This window comes from Trichomycterus rosablanca, chromosome 11, assembly GCF_030014385.1.
Source record: "Trichomycterus rosablanca isolate fTriRos1 chromosome 11, fTriRos1.hap1, whole genome shotgun sequence".
Classification (NCBI taxonomy): Eukaryota; Metazoa; Chordata; class Actinopteri; order Siluriformes; family Trichomycteridae; genus Trichomycterus; species Trichomycterus rosablanca.
Window position 1 is genome coordinate 27386262 of NC_085998.1, and position 15194 is coordinate 27401455.

The window sequence follows — 15194 nt, forward strand, 5'->3', positions numbered from 1 at the left end:
AACATTAGTCATGTCACATGTTCACTAGCAAACAGACCTAAAACCAACAAGACATTACTTACGCCACGCAAACACAGTCAGCCCAGTGTGTTTGTATTTCTTTTCGATCCCCAGGTGTGGCAGTCTGGGTCCTTTCTGTGCAGAGTTTGCATGTTCTCCCTGTGTCTGCGTGGGTTTCCTCAGTAAGCTCTGGTGTCTTCCCACAGTCCTAAAAAATGCAGTCAGATTAATTGGAGACACTGAATTACCCTATAGGTAAATGGGTGTGTATCTTAGTGTGTATCTTTGTGTGTGTGTATGTGTGTCTGCACTACAGTGGACTGGCGCCCCGTCCAGGGTGTTACTGTGTGCCTTGCGCTCATTGAAAAGCTGGGATAGGCTCCAGCAATAACCATAATGGTATGCCTGGTCGGTGTATATGTGATGAGTTATGAAACTGCATAAGCAAGTAATCCTACAGTTTAAGAACAACATTTCTTAACACATGATTGCAAGGACATTAAGGATTCTACAAACTACAGTGCATATCAATAATAAAATCTCTACAGAAATCTCTATGCATAAAGAGCAAGGTTAAAACTCAAGACTTTACTAAGCAAAGCAGAAGTCATATATCAATAACATCTAAAAATGGTGCTGACTTCTGAGTACATGCCACTGTGATTGATGGAAAGTGGAAACGTCATTTTTGGCAATATTTGACTGCAATATTTGTGTTCTGCAGGCAAATACAAAAATGACCAAGAAAGCCTTTTGTTTACCATGTCAAGAAATTGCATTAAGTTCTCTAAGCTTGAAGGTATCTGAGATGGACCATCACATAGTGGAAATGTGTATTGTTGATACTTGTTTGCAAGAAGAATGAGGCAACATAACACCTTTAAAGTCTTTTAGAAGGAATGGCAACATTGCAAAGTGGTAAATGCTTTACCGTCCCAAATTTTTTGGAATGTGTTGCAGGCCTGAAATGGAGAAATGGAGGTATATTAACAAATGAAAGTTGAATAGACTGAACATGAAATATCTTGTTATATACTGTCTGCAATGAAATAAAAGTTAAAGTAAATGTAACACTGCATTTTTTGTTTGTTCGTTTGTTTTATATATTAAATTAAAGTTGATTACTTAAAACATTATATTTTTCATTTAGATTTTTCCTACTATTCCAACATATTTGGAACTGGCTTTGTATTAAAGAAGGAAAGGAGGCATTTAGACTTAATAAATAAGAAAGTGCTCTAACTGGTTTTCTATGTGACTGCTGATCATCTGACAGTTGTTGACTTTAGTCAGTCAACTTAAAGATGGACGATAACTAACTCTAACTGTCTCTATGTTTTTCAACAACTAGAACAGAAAAGTATTTGAAAAAAGGTAGGATTTGGTCTTATTTCCTTTTAGGTTAGTAAACACTAAGGTTTTAATGTGCTTATTTACTAGTGTGTAATTTGATATTATGTATTATGTAACTACTGAACAAATTAGTTTGTTATTGAACTATTACAAGGTATTACATGTAACTAAGTAGCTTTATACCCAGTATAACAGTCAGCCTATCACACAAGTGCCAGTTTTGCATTTGCATGATTTGAAAAGTAACACTGCGTCTTTTTCTCTATGAAGCTGTACATGGCTGGGAAACATGGTGCTTTTCACTTTTCTCCTAAGCTCCCTGTGGGACATTCAGATACCTTTCTCACAGGAAGTCAAATACTACATTTTAGGAATTTCAAGCCTTCTCATCATATTGGTTCTCTGTTTGCTGATATGGCAAATTTACAAATACTGCAAGTATCAACCTGCCTCCAAACATACTGGTACGTTTAATGCACACAGTTGTAAATACATAAATCAAAGTAAAATAATGTTGCCTTTTTTGCTAGTGCTGTTGTAAATAAAACACAGTTATACCATATGTAGAAATAAAAACTGAACAAAAGTAACAACAAACCATATGTAACTCTGTAGGTAAATCTTTGAACAGTGTTGAAAATCTACAGCAGTTTTCAGCCTTAGTTTCTATGTACCTAAGAGTCAGATGGTGTTGCTTGAGTCAACTGTTTATATAAAGAAATGTACAGATAAATTTAACTTAACCCTTTGATGCACAAGCTAAGCAAACCCCTTCTAATGCACAACATTGGGGATCGCTGCCTTAGCATACTTAAATAGGATAATAACTGGTCACACTGTGACTCTGTGCTTTCTGTGCTGGCTAAAATAGGCCACACAGATGGATAGGACTCCTAATGGACACAAGGACCAAATTTTCATTCAACACCTAAAATAAATAGGACAGGAAGTGTGGTTACTTAACATTTGAATGGAATGTCCAAGTTCATAGTCAGACGTACACATACTTTTAATCATATAGTATATGTTTAGGTTTTTTTTCATGCATATTAACATTCTTGTAAGAATTAATGATTAATGTTGGTATTAAAATTGTACAATATCTGACTGCAGACTTTAATGACTCAATGAGTAAGCCTGCAAAGAATGGAAATATGCAAAGCACCCAGATTCCAGACTTCCAGGTGAGTCGTCAAAACCTACAATTGCAATTAAAATATTCAACACCTCCCAAAGAAAACAAGGATTTCTTAACTTATTTAGGTGTTTGTCAGTTGAATAATAGAGCAAATCAACAAAGATCATCCATCCATCTATCTATCTATCTATCTATTGATTGATAAATCGATCATGGATCTGCTATTCCTATTGCCTTGTGAGTCAGAGCAGAGGGAGAAGTCCATATTGGTGGATTGAGTAGTTAACATGTCACACAGTTCCACCTAGCAATCACGCAATATTTAAAGCCAGTTAAGCCATTTATTTATTGATTGGTGAAACACTCACTTAATAGTGTTTATTCATCGTTTTCACCAATATCTCCAAAGGCAATGAAATAAATTTTTCCTGTTTTAGTTGCTCTCTTGTAGGTTTCCTTTGTTCTGATTCTGTTTAACCACTGCACTTGGGTCCAGATTCAGCTTGGGGGTAAATCAGTGTACTGTTTTAATCATCATTTGGTCATCATGGGTCCAGAGTTTATCCCTGAAACAATGGGCACACAATGAAATACACCCTGGACAGTTGCGTTTTTACCTACTTACTCACACCTAGAAGCAATTTTTAACAGTGAATCCAACCGCCAGGTAGGTTTGGTGATGATGGGCTACCCAGACGTGGCCCCTGGAAAAAATACAAAGAAGGTTATCGGTTGATTATTGTATCGGTTGGTTATTGTAATTAATTACGTAATTGCTTAATTAATTGCTTGATTATCATATGGACATTTGCACCATTCCACTCTTTCAGCAGCAGTCCTTCCATAATAGCAAGTTGCTCCGCAGTTTTGATCTGGGCAGCAGTACTGATAGTCTGGGGGAAATTCCTAAAGAGGAAATTCAGGGCTCGCTGCGCTTCTCGCTCTTCTACGATCAGTCACAGTCCCAGTTGGTGTTGACTGTTCTTGAGGCACAGGACCTGGTAGCAAGAGAATCCAGTGGGAGTGTGGATCCCTTTGTCTTTGTGCGAGTGTTATGGGACAATGAGCAGGAGCTGACTGGTGTACTTCAGGAGTGGCAGACACACCGGGTTAAAAACAGCTGCAATCCTATGTTTGGAGATCAGTTCTCCTGCGTTCTGTCTGAGGAGGACGTGCCCAACGTCACAGTACGACTAGAGGTGAGGGTTTCTATTGTGCTTCTGAAAGACGGTAGTATGATGAGACAGTCACATGGTTTGCTTCAGTTTAAAAAGCAATAAATTAGAATTTAATTGGCGTCCAAGGGAGCACTGTAGTTCAGCACTGTATAGACAAACATCTCTGGAGATTCAAAGAATCTTTTAATAATGTTATGGTAAATATTTGTGGTAGATTAAGGTAGATTGTAAAAATCCCAAATTCTAGGTTATTTTTAAATCCGCTTATACATTTTTAGCTAACTGTATAAGTAGCTAACCTTAATTCATCTTTGCTCATAAACAGCTGATCCTTTCTTTAACATGCATTTTTTTTTTTATATTCGCTTTATGCAATGTTTCCTTATTCTTACATTCTAGTTGTGTCCCATTAAGCAGTGCTATCTTTTGACCACTGCTGGAGACCTCTGTCTTGACAGTGGAAGGCTCATCATGATAGCATAATTTGTGGAAATTTCTAAATCAGGTGTTTTTGATTCCACTGACAGTCTTAACCACACTAAAAGACCCCACAAGAAGATAGGCTTTTTTAATTTTTAGTAAAGTAATTAAAAACAAATTAGGTGCCACATTGGCCTAGTGGGTAGCACTGTTGCCTCACAGCAAGACAGTCCTGGGTTCAATTCCCAGGTGGAGCAGTACTTTTTCCTTTCTGTGTGTTGTTTGCATGTTCTCCCCATGTCTGTGTGGATTTCCTACAGGAGCTCCGGTTTCCTCCAACAGTCCAAAGACATGAATTCAGTTCAACCAGAGACACTACATTGCCCCTAGATGTGTGTGTGTGTGTGTGTGTGTGTGTGTGTGTGTTAATTGTACCCACCACAACCCTGAATAGGATAAGTTGGTGGTAACACATACAATAAATAAATGAATAAATGAATAAAAACAGCACACTGTCATTAGATCAATTTAAATACCCTTCAATGTATTTTAAATAAACAATCTGAGAATTAAGTATAAGATTCTATCTTAAACTATCTCCCTACCAAAACACTGTAAATATTATTTTTGTTGTTTTGACAGGTCAGAGATTTTAAAGAATACCCTAGACATGGTATTTTGGGAGAGGTCCGTGCACCTCTGAGCAGTCTACAAATGTCATATCCCTTGGAAATGCTGGAGGACCTGCAAAAACCAAGGAAAGTAAGTTTGCATAAAAACAAGTATTTAAACTCCACACAAATAGGACCTGGACCGCTCCATCCAAGAATCAAACCCAGGACTTTCCTGCTGTGAGGCAACAGTGCTACTCACAGAGCCAGCGTGCCTTCCATAAAAGGTTTAAAAATAAATAGCTAATATGTGGTGTAAATCTGGACCTACAGTTGTTCTGTAAGTTTATAACAGAGATCAGTTATTGGTTTATGTCAAAGTGAATAAACTGTGCAATTTCTGAACATGCTACAGCAGCATATTGGATTGTAAGTATCATTGGCCACCGACAAATAAATTAAGAAATAAAGTGGAAAGCTATGATCCGGATAAAATCTGCCCATGGGCTGGACTCTGGACTTTGCTGGACCTGAGACATGGTCTGTCATACAGCTTTTCTCACAATTTTAGTCTCTGCCATGTGCACCACATCTTTGCTGACCAACGAGGGCCACACGTGAAGTCACTGATTGCTTTTTAAATACAGGTCCATGGCAGATTTTATAGAGAGCCATGCATTTATATTTCACAACCAGCTGTGTTTGTTGAGGGCCTGACTATGCTACAGAGACCTGAGTTTGAATATTAGATGACGAATTACACCAAATATGTAGTATTGTTATATTTAACCATATTCCTGTTACCCAGAGGGGTTTCTTTCAAAAACACTCTGTTACCACAATATCTACAAAAAACATTTAATTTAAACAATGTTATTTAAATTATTTAAGTTAAATTAAATAATGTTAGTTACAGTTTTAGTATGTGTCTAGGTTTCATATAATGAATAATGACAACTGAAAAGCATTGGTACTCTTAGGGTGTGTTCGAAAAGCTAGTGTGCTGTCTACATAGGCAGCATTTTACGTCATCCTGTGCGCGCTCCCGAGAATGAGGCTGTTCGAAATCCTAGATGCCTTAAAATCCTCACTTCTGAGGCATCTTAATATTTCAATGTTATTTTGGCTCAAGAACGAGTGAGCGTCTGACGCTGCCTTAGTGATCAAGACAATCCCAGCATTCATGGCTGACGGGGCGGAGAAACGAATGGAGTTATTTTCAACTTGTATAAACTTGTACCGAGTGTTTTTATTTGCAAGTTCGGGCTTGTCAGGAAATTTAACCGTTATCGGTACATGAAGGGAGATGTTATTGACGTTAGCGTGCTGTGCTACCTCAGTTTATTGGTTTTAATGGCGAGATGCTAAATGCTAAACGCGAAATGCTAAACCCGATGGAATCGCTATCTAAGTAGTGCGTTCGAATAACCTGCCTTTTAAGTCACTAACTTATTAGAATCCTCTCTACTAAGTCAGCTGCCTATGTAGACAGTAAGACAGGCAGCTCCCTAGGTTTTCGAACACACCCATAGTTTTATTTTGCAGGACATTGTTGGCGAAATCCTTCTTTCTTTAAAATACTTGCCTACATCTCATCGACTGGAGGTGGGAGTCCTAAAGATCAAGACAGTTTTCAGGTCGAGTGAGATGAAAAAAGGTAAACAAAACTTTAAAACACAAACTAAAAACGTCTACAGATGATGTATAGTGCAAGTTTTTGGTGCATTGAATTTAAATCTGTGTTTTTTTTACTTGGTCTGTATCTAAACAATGTCACATATTGTAATAAACCCTTATTCTGGTTTTCAGCATTGTATGCCAGAACTAAAGTTCTATGCAATGGGTCAAGGACCCGACACCAAAGGACCACAGAAAAGACTCGCTTGCATGTCACTGTTTTCAATGAAGTCCTGGTCTTCCGACTGCCTAAAACTCAGATAAAGAAGTGCATCATCATGCTCTCTGTCTATGAAGTTTGCCACCAGAAAAAGATCTCCAAGAGTCTGATTGGTCAGCTGAGCTTTGGAAAAAGAGAGGGTGAGGAGGACGATCACTGGAGTTTGATGATGCAAACGCTTCGCCAACCAGTAGCCGAATGGCATTTGCTCTACTTATAAAAATAGACACACCTAGCAAATAAATCATAGAATGGTACATTCTGATGGTTAACATTGTCTAGCATAAAACATCTTATTCAAACTTAAATATTTTATTTATGAAATTAAAACTAATACATAACACACTGTTGTACCCTATATGACTATATGTACTTTCCAATGAAGGTGATGTCTATATTATATATATATATATATACATATATATATATATATATATATATATATATACAGGTATATATATATATATATATATATATATATATATATATATATATATATATATATATATATATATATATATATATATAATGAGAGAGAGAGAAATTATATGACAAAATACATAACAAAAATATCGAAAAAATAAGATGAAGCCTGGACTTCACCTAGATTTACTTTATCGAGACAATGATCAAATATCAAAAGGTAAACTGAGACAAGATTTCAATAGATAAACAGTGTCTAGATAATAGACCACAAACAACTAATTAAAACAATACATCACAAAAAAAATTAAAACATAGAATTTTGGGGCATACAGGGCTCCATTGTTTACGTATTTCTTTCTGTTTTGTTTTTGGGTTGATTGAGTTGAAAAAATAATGTAGTTATTCTATTTTTACAATAGTTATAATACTTAACAAATGTAAAATATATGTAATGTTGCTTTTTGCATGTAGTTTAAAATGGATTAAGAATCTAATTAATAACCTGCATGAATTCCTATTAAATAAAAATGCAGAATAGCTTAATTATAATGATGTTGCAGAATGAAATGAGAACTATGAAAGCGAGTCCAACCCAGAGCCTGCCCATGATGGGGGAAAAAAGGTAATTCTAACTCACTACTACTGTTTAATTATTTATCATAACTTTATTGTCTAAAAATGTGAGCCCTGATATATCTCCTTGATGTGTGTTCCACATGTCTAGCATCTCCCTTGCAAATCAAACCTTCCTCTTTACATTCTAGTTAGACTTACAGGTACCTGCCTGTATATGCCTGGACATGTGGATCGCACATCAAGGAGATCACATTTTTAGACAATGAAGTTATGATAAATAGTTACATAGTATTAGTGAGTTAGAATTAATTTTTTCTCTTTAGAATTTGCCTGTACCAGATATGCCATGGGTCGGCTCTGGGTTGGACTCGCTTTCATAGTTTTCATACACAGATCAGCCATAACATTAAAACCACCTCCTTGTTTCTACAAACACAGTCCATTTTATCAGCTCCACTTACCATATAGAAGCACTTTGTAGTTCAACAATTACTGACTGTAGTCCATCTGTTTCTCTGCATGCTTTTTTAGCCGCCCTTCATGCTGTTTTTCACTACAGAGCAGGTATTATTTGGGTGGTGGGTCATTCTCAACACTGCAGTGACACTGACATGGTGGTGGTGTGTTAGTGTGTGTTGTGCTGGTATGAGTGTATAAGACGGAGGATGGAGTTTTTAAGCACCTCACTGTCACTGCAGGACTGAGAATAGTCCACCAACCAAAAATATATCCAGCCAACAGCGCCCCGAGGGCAGCTTCATATGACCACTGATGAAGGTTTAGAAAATGAACAACTCAAACAGCAGCAATAGATGAGCGATTGTCTCCGACTTCACAGCTACAAGGTGGAGTGTCTACTAGGTAGGAGTGTCTAATAGAGTGGACAGTGACTGGACATGGTATTTAAAAACTCCAGCACGCTGATGTGTCTGATCCACTCATCCCAGCACAACACACACTAACACACCACCACCATGTCAGTGTCACTGCAGTGCTGAGAATGATTCATCACCTAAATAATACCTGCTCTGTGGTGGTCCTGACCATTGAAGAACAGGGTGAAAGCAGGCTAAAAAAAGTATGTAGGCAAATAGATGGACTACAGTCAGTGATTGTAGAACTACAAAGTCCTTCTATATGGTAAGTGGAGCTGATAAAATGAACAGTAAGTGTAGAAACAAGGAGGGGGTTTCAATGTTATGGCTGATCAGTGTATACTGTTGTATTTACAATTCATTTAGTCAAGTCATCTTCTTTAATGCTGTTTTTTTACAGTTTAAACTGTTATTTTTTTTAAATAAAGAAAGTCTCATAAAGCTATGCAGTGTCTGTGAGTGTATAGACAAAATAAATGATAAATTAATGATGAAAGGAGCACTCGCCAAAATATTGCCTAGGGCACCACATTGGCTCAGCTCTGGCCTAACCTCACTAATCAGTTAAGAAAAATTGAATCAAGGGAAATCACTTCATCCCTCAATCAGTTTCACTTCTTCAGTCATGGTAAATGTTAACAAACAACAGATAATACTATTCTCAATTTTAATTTGAACAAAAGCTTTAGAAGAATCACCTAAATTTATGAAGACTGTACATACTAGCTTTTGAACTTCTTTTCTTTGTATTTTGGTGCTGTAATTTACTGCACACATTTGTTTTGCAGTAAAAAAAGCATTATCAACTACAGTGGTACCTTGTAACTCAACGTCCCCTAAACTCACAATCTTTGAAACTTTGGTGAGAAATTTGTACCCTTAAACTCAACGTTCTCCTTAAACTCAACATGTGTGCGACTGCTGCATTGCTCAGCGCTCGGTTTGAGCAGTGCTGTAAAACATCAACAAAGTGTGAATATGAGACGAATCTGCATTTGTGTGGAATAACCGTCAGCTCGAGGTTCTGAGAATTTGTAAGAATCAGCTTTTCCGGGAGAGTCTAAAATGCTTATCCTTAAAAAAATATGTAACTTAATGTATTAAAAGAATGACATGGAAACACTAAACCTCTCTTAATTATTACTGCTTATAAGTTATCTCCACTATTTAAGAAGCATAAGAAAACAAAGAAGTAAAGTGCAGGTTTTATTGTATTTTAACTGATTTTTAATTGTATTTCATTACTATTGTATATTATATTTGTGTTATTTTCAGTGTATAAGTGTCAAAAACAACCCATTATTTTACATTAGCCTAAAATATATGCAGTTCCACAGGACCATGGAACGCATTAACAGGTTTCCCCTACATCCTTATGGGAAGAAATACCTCAACGCCTTTTAAACTCAAGGCCACTCCCACTTTTGTTCGACAAAAATGTCAATATTGATATAATTACAACCTTATAATATTACAGATATGTACTTTTTGCTTTAAGGTAAATTCTAAATACAATATGCTGAAATTCTATTTAGTACATTGGCATTCTAAGCTTTTATAATAGCCTCTTTTATAAAAAAGAAAATACAACTCATGCCCACAAGATGGCTCACTAAGTATATAGTTTATTGATACCCTTTAACAGGTACATTAACAACAGTAAAAGTTCATTAACTATTTTTAAATATTTTAATTTCTTAATAAATGTAACCCAATACAGCCCAAATAGTGTGTTAACAAAAAATGTTTGATACAAATTGGATGAAGATATCTATTTACATTTGACATTTAGCTGACGCTTTTATTCAAAGCAACTTACAGCAATGTGACAGTATATTGTCTAAGCAATTGAGGGTTAAAGGCCTTGCTCAAGGGTCCAATAGTGGCAACCTGACAGTGGTGGGGCTTGAACCAGCAACCTTTCGATTACTAGTCCAGTACCCTAACCCCTAGGCTACAACTGCCCTTGTATAAGATATATTAATTGTTATATATTAATTATATTAATATATTAATTAGTTGCAAAATTTTAGTTAAGGCTAAATTACTTACATTAGAAAATTGAAATTTATGAATTTATAAATTCAGATTTTTGTTTAGTCTTTTTTTAGCTACATTTTTTAATTTTCACAGGTGATAAACAATTCTTCTAGCTTTGCCGGATCAGCCATGGAGTACAGCAACAATTTAGACTGGGGTTAGGATCCAAATTCCAGCTAGGCCTGTAATAATACAATTAGTTTCACAGTATTTTGTGGCTTTTGTTAGGTCTTGATTCAAATGTTAGTCATATTTTCCAACAGTGTAATAATTATCAGCTTTGTTTCACTAGAATTAGTTTGATGTGCCATCATAGCTCTTCATCAAACTTAATGTCATAAAATAGGGGCTAACATCAAAGACTTGATTTATATAAAAAATGATTCAAGTTGACCAGCTGTAGGTGGACCAGCTGTGGACACTCTGATGCTCAAGGCCGTTCTCATGGTTTCCTTGCCAAGCGATGTGAAATTAGGCAATGTGTTCAGGCAATCTTTCAGGTGGACCTTGGGAAGAAAAATACAAGAATTTAGAGGCCATGAAATTCCGTGGCCTTGGATATGGAAAACAGTGTCTCGTCCTGCATCCACTTATTGTTGCTCTTCATACTAACATGAAATGATTTAGTGTATAAGCATGAGTGCTGAGAATAATAGTACATATAGACATAAACACTGATCAGCCATAACATTAAAACCACCTCCTTGTTTCTACACTCACTGTCCATTTTATCAGCTCCACTTACCATATAGAAGCCCTTTGTAGTTCTACAATTACTGACTGTAGTCCATCTGTTTCTCTGCATGCTTTGTTAGCCCCTTTCATGTTGTTCTTTAATGGTCAGGACTCTCCCAGGACCACTACAGAGCAGGTATTATTTGGGTGGTGGATCATTCTCAGCACTGCAGTGACACTGACATGGTGGTGGTGTGTTAGTGTGTGTTGTGCTGGTATGAGTGGATAAGACACAGCAATGCTGATGGAGTTTTTAAACACCTCACTGTCACTGCTGGACTGGGAATAGTCCACCAACCAAAAATATCCAGTCAACAGCGCCCCATCGGCAGGGTCCTATGACCACTGATGAAGGTCTAGAAGATGACCAACTCAAACAGCAGCAATAGATGAGCGATTGTCTCTGACTTTACATCTACAAGGTGGACCAACAGGTAGGACTGGACAGTGAGTGGACACGGTATTTAAAAACTCCAGCAGCGCTGCTGTGTCTGATCCACTCATACCAGCACAACACACACTAACACACCACCACCATGTCAGTCTAACTGCAGTGCTGAGAATGACCCACCATCCAAATAAAACCTGCTCTGTGGTGGTCCTGACCACTGAAGAACAGGGTGAAAGCAGGCTAAAAAGTATGTAGAGAAACAGATGGACTACAGTCAGTAATTGTAGAACTACAAAGTGCTCCTATAAGGTAAGTGGAGCTGATAAAATGGACATTGAGTGTAGAAACAAGAAGGTGGTTATGGCTGATCAGTGCATGTCACACAATAATGGGGAAAGGAATGCTATTCATAATTATTCTCTTATTTTGTACACAGCTGTGAACGATCAGCTTAACCTCAATGGAACCCAGCACATAGTTATATGAATTCTTTCTCCAATAAATAGAAATAATATTTACATATCCCATTTTATCTTATTATCATAAACTTACTTATTTTTTTACCTGATTTGTTCTGATTTTGAATTCTTTCTATCACAACCACGTTCTATCACAATTTTAACTGCTCTTTAGGGGCAGCACGGTGGCTAAGTGGGTAGCACTGTCGCCTCACAGCTAGAAGGTCCTGGGTTAGATCCCCAGGTGGGGCGGTCTGGGTCCTTTCTGTGTGGAGTTTGCATGTTCTCCCCATGTCTGCGTGGGTTTACTCCGGGTGCTCCGGTTTCCTCCCACAGTCCAAAGACATGCAAGTGAGGTTAATAGGAGATACAAAATTGTCCATCACTGTGTTTGATATAACTTTGTGAACTGATGACACTTGTGTAATGAGTGACTACCGTTCCCGTCATGAATGTAACCAAAGTATAAAAGATGACGCTAAAATTCTAATAAACAAACAAACTGCTCTTTAAGTTGCATGGCCAACATAAAGTACAGCAGTAGTGTTAATGTTTCAAAGGTCTCAATTCTGAACATTGGTTGTTGTCTGTGTGAAGTATTACCCATGTACATGTGGATTTTCTTAAAGTCTGTATATTCATTAATTGTCTGTTTTACCACAGATTTATCATATTAAGGGTATTAGTTGGTCAAATTCACCCTGGACAAGTCGCCAGTCTATCACAAGGCAAACATACTCATACCTAGGGGGACTTTATTATCTCCAATTAACCTGACTGCATGCACTGGGCTGTTGGAGGAAACCGGAGCACCCAGAGGAAACCCACACATACACAGGGAGAACATGCAAGCTCCACACAGAAAGGACCCAGACTGCTACCCAGAATACACAGTGCATCGCAGTTTGTTGCTTGTGGGGCAGTAAAAGGGGACCAACACAACATTAGGAAGGTGGTCATAATGTTATGCCTCATCGATGTATGTCAGTAGGCAAAAATGTTCCTAATGCAATTATAAAAAGTCCAAATAAACAAGTCCACCTGTTTAGCTTTTGTGTATTGCAGTTGTGGCCAGTCAAATCTAAAAGCCAGCTAATTTTAATAACATTCTATGTCCATGAAAAAAAAAGGATGACCAGAGGTGAGGAATTAGTTACTAAACCATTTAAAATAATAATAATAATAATAATAATAATAACTGATCTCTTCTGTACGGATTCTCTAAAGACAATGCAATACACATTTATTTTTAAACAGTAACCCATTTTTTAATTTTCAAAAATGTATGAGACCATTGGTGAACTATTTTACATATTCCTCAAATATAATACATTGTTTTCAGTATATTTTTGTTGTCATTTGTTTTTAAACCATTATTTGGTTTATACTGTGTGGCAGGGCCGGAGTGGGCCCCTTTTTCAGCCCGGGAGTTTCATTCCCAAACCCGGCCCACTTTTTCCATGGAGGAGGAATTTGAATAAATAAAACAGCAGCTAGCTCTTACAATGCCTTTTTATTGGGTATAAGTTCAGGTATATGTTGGTAAGTTAACAGAAAACACTTGACTTAAACATGTTTAATTTAAATAATTTGAAATTAATATTGCATGTCTTCCCCACAGAGAGGTGCTCTATTGTTAGGTTTACACTAAACTCTTAAGTAGCTTCACTACACGCATATTTAGCCCCCTAAGCAGTGCACTGGTTTCTGCAACTTTATTAATAACGGTGTGATTGTCTATAGACATGAGAATTTCCTTCTCTGTGTACATTAACATGAAGGCCTCCAAGAGTTCCTGTTTACCTATTTCATTTGGGCTGATTTTAATGCATTTTCAGCATTCTGAATATCTGGGTACTGGGTATCATTTAGAATCTATCCATCACATCTGTTCTGTGTGCAACTTGTTACATAAAATAGTTTTTTTAGTTCATTTTTATCCTCTCTACCTGTCTCTGTAGTCCTGGCCTCTCCATGCCTACTCGGTTCACCAGCAGGATCAGACTGGCTTATCTGCTGCTCTGAGGCTAAAAAAATTCATTAAGGGTTAGCTTATTTTGCTGAATAACATAACATGCTTGAAGTTTTTTTTTTGTTTTTAACAATTTAGCCTATATTATGATGGTGTAAAATTGATAGTGATTTAGGCTATTTGTCTCCATTTATTAAAATAAATTAGGCTATCATGCTGACATCTTTCTGAATGTCTGAACAATTTAACATATATCATGTATATTCTCTACGTTATATTTTACATTACAAATAACTATGTTAGTTTAAATAACTCTGTTAGACTACCTGTCCCTTCAGTAGTCATGGATCATCAGTACAGCAGCGTCGAAACAAAAACATTCCATTAATGAGTTAGGCTATTTAATATATTACACTTCAAATTATGTTTATTATTTTCAGCTTGAAACTGGATATTTGTGATTAATGCTGTGTATTGGGTTCTAAAAAAACCACCGACTGATGATTTGCGAAAATCACCACTGACTGTTGGTTTGCGCTATTTTGTTGTAAGTTTACTTTTACCGGCGCTCAAGAAAAGACGACTCGTGGGCCAAACCAACTGAAACATTTGGGAGGGGGGGATTCCCTCAGATGGTAGAACCCATCTGATCTACTGCGATGTAGGTAGGGGCTGCGCTGTCAGATGAATGAATGTAAGAAGATTAGATAAGTGACAGATAAATGTCAAAATTATTTTTTCCATCCAACCGGCCCAAACTCGAGACTGACATGAGCCGGCCCATCGGGAATCCTCCCGAATCTCCCGATTAGCCACTCCGGGCTTGCTGTGTGGTATTATTGTAATGTTTGTTTCTGTTGCTGGGTAGCCAAATTGGCACTGTTTTTCACTTGTTGGCAGATAAATGGATTCCTGTACCAGTCTAAAAAAAACAGCACATTGGAATCTCCTGGACACAGGCTAAAAATTTCAGTGGAAAATAACCATTAACTGACCTACTTAGCCCAATTCTGTCTTGAAAACCACTCTGTTGCTGCTGGACTCTCGCAGGCATTCTAAAGTGCAGTTTGATTCATTGTAGTGGAAACTGCACTGTTGCTACTGACGACCTTTGTCTCTTGTGG

At 37.1% G+C, this 15194-nt stretch overlaps 1 protein-coding gene and 1 long non-coding RNA gene across 2 annotated transcripts; one reads left to right on the top strand and one right to left on the bottom strand.

The window, feature by feature from the left end:
- The first annotated feature begins 1642 nt into the window (after window positions 1-1642).
- Window positions 1643-6817, top strand: syt19 (synaptotagmin XIX). Its single transcript, XM_063004329.1, has 6 exons — window positions 1643-1817; window positions 2467-2537; window positions 3322-3690; window positions 4732-4851; window positions 6246-6357; window positions 6510-6817. Exons 1-6 carry the CDS (start codon window positions 1643-1645, stop codon window positions 6815-6817), a joined length of 1155 nt encoding a protein of 384 aa, XP_062860399.1.
- Window positions 6818-10177: 3360 nt separating this feature from the next.
- On the bottom strand, window positions 10178-14601 carry LOC134323228 (uncharacterized). Its single transcript, XR_010014032.1, has 3 exons — window positions 14397-14601; window positions 14048-14125; window positions 10178-11020 (listed from the first exon to the last, which is right to left on the bottom strand). It is a non-coding gene; the product is annotated as an uncharacterized LOC134323228 (long non-coding RNA).
- Between the last annotated feature and the right edge of the window lie 593 nt (window positions 14602-15194).